At 46.4% G+C, this 6,478-nt stretch overlaps 1 protein-coding gene across 2 annotated transcripts in view; it reads right to left on the bottom strand.

Moving 5' to 3' along the window:
- Positions 1–1,504: 1,504 nt before the first annotated feature.
- The window catches only part of erfl1 (Ets2 repressor factor like 1), a 43,248-nt gene continuing 38,274 nt past the window's right edge, over positions 1,505–6,478 (bottom strand). For both annotated transcript variants that reach the window (XM_086153993.1, XM_086153994.1), the window contains exons 5-6: positions 5,693–5,822; positions 1,505–3,887 (exon numbers count right to left, since the gene is read on the bottom strand). In XM_086153993.1, coding sequence (XP_086010119.1) covers positions 3,076–3,887; positions 5,693–5,822 — 942 coding nt within the window. In that variant the 3' untranslated portion in view covers positions 1,505–3,075. The remainder of the gene's footprint in view (positions 3,888–5,692; positions 5,823–6,478) is intronic.

Raw genomic sequence — 6,478 nt, 5'->3', positions numbered from 1 at the left:
CAACATTAGTTGGCTTCCGTGCTGTGTTACACCGTAAACCACCCCCCCCCCTTCCGACCAACCACACAGGTATTTACGTGTTTTTAATGTATTTAATAAACTGTCGAAGCTTAAACGCACCCTTCTATGGGCATTTTTTTAGAGCAGTGTGTTTTGATTACTCAAATGTTTGTTATCCAATGTCACGGTGATTCTCTGGAAATCATAAGCCACTTTACAAACTGACCGGAGAGCTAGTTTGTCCTCACTTATGTGTCCAGCTACTAGAAAAATAGTCCGCATCTAAATTAGCATTCATATTTCTAGTGATGCGGGTGTGTGCGGGTGTCTTTATCCCGCTTCGATTTCGAGTTTAAACTTCTGACGAACGTCTTTCTTAAACAAAAGAGCCTAAGCAAATTTGCCAGTCTGTAGAGAGGGGAAAAAGGCTATAAAAGAACATATGTCTGGGAAATCAAATTGAAATGTTTGCCCGGACTCGACTCTCCATTTTCCCCGTGCTCTTGGCGCCCCCTTGTGGACAAACGTGGGTACTCGTCGAGTTTGGATGTTTTTTTTTTTATATTTCAAATACTAAAACGATGATCTAAAAATATAATATACCAGTACAACTATCTTTAACATCCAGTTTGATCACGATTTTTTTTTTTAATGAAATTGCTTTCACTTGAGGCTACAGCACTGTGGTGTTCAAATAGTGTTTTGGTTTCAAATATCAGGTCATTTTATTTTTAGTACCAAGTGAATTCTCTCTAGGGTTATAATATTAACAATGCACCAATGAGAGAAAGGTGTGAAAACACCGCCCCCATAGGAAATGAATTCTTTCTATCTGTTTATTTTCCAGGTTCGTGAAGGAGAAAGTGAATGTTGTATGTTTGTATATGTGGGCCGGTGATCAACTGGCCACTGATCCAGGATGAACCGCTTCTTGCCCACTGACAGCCGGGACGGGAAGCAGCCCCACTGCGAGTGCTGGATAAGCGGTTTTATCTATCGTCATTTATTTCATTTAACAGTTTTAGTCAAGTCATCATAGGAGTCACTTGACAGATTTTCCAAAATAGTATCACATTTATCGCAGCCAAAACAGTAGATTAATTATTAATGTTTAGTTACTGTGTTGAAATAGTGAAATAAAGTCTGTGTTTTTCAACAATCAGTGGTACAGATATTTATTCTTTTAAATATTTTATGAACCGTGAGAGATTGATCAGTCCCCAGCACTTAACCTGACATTTATAAAAACATGTGAATGTTCAATGAATTTGGAGTATGATGTCAGATAACCCACTCACACAGACACACACACAGGGAGTAACACCTTACTGTTTGTCAAACTAAAAAAAAACAAACAACTGAATTAATCAATACATTTGAGAGTCAATGAGAGTCCACTATCCAGAATAATGTTTATTGCTTTTGAAGATATTAATCTTTTTCTTCTTTTTTTGCACTTTCCATTTACTTCTTTTACAGAAAAACAAAGGAAAATGACGGGTAAACCACTGTGTTGTCATCGTCAGATGTGCACACACATACACAAATAAACAAAAGAGTATTTACAGCTGTTACTGAGTTCCACACAGTGATGACTGGAGGCCTTTCCAAACAAACATAGAGCTTTACATGAACTTGACACTAGAGCTTTCACGACTAATCTTATACCGCCACTGTTTGACAGAACGTAGGCAATAAAGGCTGTGAAGCGGTATGATGTGTTCTCTTTGTACCGAGAATCTGGACCAGAGAAAGGATGTAGGTCATTAGTTCTTGGTAGACCAGGAGTACATTTTTTTTCCACTGTGTAATGTCCTGAAGCAAACCTATTTGCTCTTCCGCTGGCATGGACAACAAGCATTGATTGAAAAATAATCAAAACAGATTTTCGGGTCAGGGCTGGATTTGAAAAGAAAACGCGGAGACCAATATTTTTCACATTTGACTAATTACAGTACAGTTACACTGGGTGAATGCTAACTATAAAAATAAGTCCACCGGCATGTTTTGTACCCAAAGGGTTCATATGTTGGACATCTGGCAAAAATGACCAAAGGGCACAATTAACTGGGGCTGAGAAAATCAGAGACAATTCCCAGTGTGAACTCTGTCCTCATCATAGAAAAACATCTTCAGAGTGCAGATCTCCTGCCATTAATAATTTAAACTTTTGATACATCTAAGCTTATAATTTTCCAACATGTTTAAATACTTAATTAAATCACAACAATACAGCTAAATCTTATCATACTGAATATTAATTAAATGTAATGTACACCATAATAAAATATATACACTGAAATATTCATACAAATTTTAAATTGGTCCAGCTCCCTCTGCTCTCTTTTTCTTTCCTTGCTCAAAAAGCTTTGGAAGTAGTCGAACCAGAGGACAAACTAAATATTCACGGAGCATCACAGTCACCACAGTTAGAAATGTGAGTTTTAATTTATCGGTAAGAAACAATATAATATAAAAGCAAGGGAAAAATAGACTTGGTGGCGACAATTTCGACACCAGGACTTTTAAGAATGAGATGATTTGAACCGCAGGAAAGGTGGACTGGCAGTGCCACTAGGTGGCAGTATTCGACTATGTCTCAAAAGTGACTGGGCTTACATGTAGAAAAAGTCAGAATTTTCAAGAGCTACTGGACAAATCTGTAAAATTGGATCGATCTGAGTATTACTCCACATTCTGTTTGGTTAGTATAGGGATGTTGTTAGTTGATTTTTGTTTTCTGCAGTTGATGCCTTGTTATAATTTCCCGCCGAATCTTGGACATCCTGACGATGCGAGTCGGCGAAAGCCTGGCGCGATCCTGCACTGTGAGGGTTCAAGGACACAAATGACAACAAGCGGGTGCGGAGAGGTCAGTGGTGTATCGCCCCGTGAGTTAGGAACTCCTCCGGCAAAGTGGGGAGACTATCATTTTTTGGTGTAGCAAACAGTGTCTCTCTGGGGAAAAAAAAAAAAAAAAAAAAAGGTGGGCTGAAAAACAGGAAGGTGAAGGGAGAGAAAAAGAGAGTGATTCGAGCATGGACTGGCAAAATGGCGGATGTAGAAGAAACTCTATTAGCTGTGTATCATTTTAAGCGTCTCTCTCTCCCTGTGTCTTTCATGTAGAGCCATGGAGGGGGAGAGGGATAGAGGCAGGGCCGGGGGAGGAGGACTGATGGGCATCAGGCTCTTCAGGGGATGGGGAGACACCGGTGGCGGTAGAGAGGAGATGGGCGGCAGCACGCCCCCTTTCTTTCCATCCAGCACTATTTGGGAGCGGGCGGCCAGCCTGGGCTCCTTGCCGATGCTGAACTCGTGCTCGTGCTCGTTCTCCGAACTGCAGTCGCTCAGATCCGTGATCTCCAGGTCTGAGTCTGACTCCGGGTCCTGCTTGACCCCTCCTCTTCTCTCCGTGGGGCTGTGTCGACCCGTCCCGGTCCCGGTGCCCGGGCCGCCCGACCCCAACCCCAAATTCAGCCCCGTGCCCGGAGGATCGGCCTCGGCCTGGTCCCCGAGCGATGCCCCGTTGCCAATGTCCGTGCGACCCATCGACAGGCTCCCAGGGTAGGGGGGTAAGCAGAGCCTGCCTGACTGACCACCCGCCGTGCCGTTTGTCCCGCCTGTTTGCCCTGCCGCTCCCCTCTCGCCCCCGCCTGCCTCCCCTGGGGGGAGAAGGGAGGAGAATGGGTGGGGCAGCTGGGAAAGGCTGCTCTGCAAAGGGCTCGGGTAAAACTGGGAGGGGTAGAGGGAGCCAGGGGGCAGTTTGGGGCAGTTATTGAGAGAGAAGGCCCCTGGGAGGTAGGGATTGAAACCCCAGGGGTAGTCAAAGGGTGGATTGCGAGGATATGGGCCCAGAAGGGACGGGGGCTTGGAGTAGCAAGGCGCACCTAGGATGGAGAAAATCCAGAGACGGAGGTTAACTCTCAGAAGGACTAAAGGTTTCTGACATACACCATCTAAGAATGTTCACTAATTATGCTCAGGGTTATTAGCAATTCCAATCACAAGCCACAGGGGCCAATTCTGTTGCTTTCAACACAAACTCTGGTGGTTCAGGCATGCCTGTGCTGCGACTTCATGTTGAATGGCTGTAGCCAGATGTGAATGCAAGGATTCTGCAAAACCAAAGGACACAACAGAATCCACTGCTTAACATATCTAAACCGGCGTTTTTGTTCTCGAATGTTAAAAAAGGGAACGATATGTCGCCGCCGGTTTTCCCCCCCGAAGTAGCGGCCACCTTCCAAAGTAGTTGACAAATACTAAGGACTGCATGGGTGCCCATCTTCTAGGGGCTGCGTAACTGAGAGCGAGAGGAAGGGGTTGGTGTGGCGCAGGCGAAAGAACGGTTGCCTTTGGAATTGAACGTTCCTGGTTCCATTCCCGGCTCCTCCTAGTGTGTAAAAATGCTCTTGAGCAAGACGCCGAACCCCTGACTGTTCCCCTGGCGCTGATGGACGGCAGCCTGCTATTCATGGTTCATCCATGATGGGTTAATTGCAGAGAATGAGTTTCCCCCGTGAGGGATTAATAAATTATTCTCGGAGAAACTTTGAGGTGTCAGCCGTTCTGACAAATCACTCCTTCCTATATATAACGTAGAAGCAGCAAATTAAACACAGTGCCGAATTTCAATCCAATTTCGTCTGAGCAAAGCTGGATGACAGAGAGATGAGATACATTTTGAGTCTGACGTTGGGATTCATTTTTAATGAACAAACAAAAGCATCCCCTCTCGAGCTACTATACTTCCTTCCAGCTGACAAGCAACTCAGAGATTCTCTCTTCCCCCTACACTCTGTACCTCGCACTCCTCCCCTGCTCTCTCTCTCTCTCTCTCTCTCTCTCTTTCCCCCTCTCTTTCCCCCCGTTATTTACTATGCAGGGCTAATTTGACAGTGGTGAAGTCTCTGTGTGCCGGGCCAGGAGTAGCTGGCAGACACATGAATATTGAATCAGTCAGGCAGGCCTCACTTGCTTATGAAAACACAGTAATGGGCGCCCACAGGCCACAAACTGAAGCCTGCACCCTCAATTAGGGCCTTCCTGCCTGGGAAGGGATTAGGACAGCAGGGACACATGGGAGAGAGAAGAGGGCGAGAAGGGAAGAAGGAGGGAATAAGACCCGAGGACAAACAGAGTGGAGGGGGGGGTGTGAGTACATCTGTTTACACACTACCTCACTGGCGCCGTGTATTCGCACACATTCTGATGCACCATAAGGTGTGCGCGTACACAAGCAAAGGCTTTTAAACACATGTACGGACTCAAATCGCCACGTGTCGGCCGTGGAGAAGGCAGAGACAAGGTGGTGGGGAAGGTCGGCAATTTCACCTGTGTGATTTGCTTCCTGTACGTAATAATTCACAAGCAGGTCTTCCTTCGCTCACCCACAGCTGTGTGACCACAGGCTGCAGCAGGACAGACATCTTTTCCTTTATTTCCTCAAACAATAAATAATCACGTCTCCCAAAATCCTTGGTTTCTCTGCCTCTCTCTCTCTCTCTCTCTCTCTCTCACACACACACACACACACACACACGAGCGCAAACACAAGCCCGTGTCCCTCCGATCCTCCAAGCGCCTCCAAGCAGATCGGTCTGCTACACTTGAAGATTCTTGTTTTGCTGTCAACCAGAACGGCCAGCAACACCCCCCCCTGCTACCCACTTTGCACCACCTCACCACTCACCTGAACTGAGGAAGGGAAACGTGTCCAGTCTGAGCTTGTCGCCCTCCGGCCCCGCCGCCGCCGTGCCCCGATCAAACAGGGAAGTTCCTCTGCCGGAGTCTGGCAAGCGAGGAAACAGGGACTGTATAGCCTGAGTGACAGAGAAAGAGAAGGAAAGGGAGAGAGAACATACATTGGAAAGAGATCAAAATTCGTTGGCGGGCGCCTTGTTTTTTTTTTCCCCTACACTGATATCACTCGCTGACAGCAGCGCCCTGCAGTGTGTGATGCAAACAGGGACACAGTTGTAGCAAGGACGGAATATAAAGGGGTGCCGTGGGATTCATGGGCGAGGAAGGAGGTGGGAGGCAGGAAGAGCACAGAGTCAAATGCGGGGCAGCGATTAAGATCGAGGGGCTACAAAGAATAAATGACAAGAGAGGGCCGTGTTGCAGGCTAGTTTTGCGGGCGGAGGAAGGAGTGAAGAAACAAGGGTATGGATAGGAGATGGATCTGAGGGAATGACATCCATTCAGGATATAGGGCAGCTGTGTGTGTCGGTATGTTCAGGCATTCTCCTCTGCGTGAAAAAGGAGTTTTAAAAGCGAAAAGAAGGAAGGAGACGGGCATGGGGGGTGGAGGGGGAACAGAACAGCTGAATCTGAGGAATCAAGGGGACAAAGGGGGGATTTTTTTTTTTCCCGGCAGGACTTTGGATCAATAGTATCTGTCACCCCCGCAGCTCCAAGTTTGAAAGGCGAGACTGTACTCGCAAGCCGCCTGATCTGCGTTTCTTAACAAACCGCA

The sequence above is a fragment of the Fistularia commersonii genome, chromosome 10 (genome assembly GCF_037954325.1).
Source record: "Fistularia commersonii isolate RoL2024-O1a breed Wild chromosome 10, RoL_Fcom_v1.0, whole genome shotgun sequence".
Lineage (NCBI taxonomy): Eukaryota > Metazoa > Chordata > Actinopteri > Syngnathiformes > Fistulariidae > Fistularia > Fistularia commersonii.
This window is presented reverse-complemented; position numbering and strand designations above follow the sequence as displayed.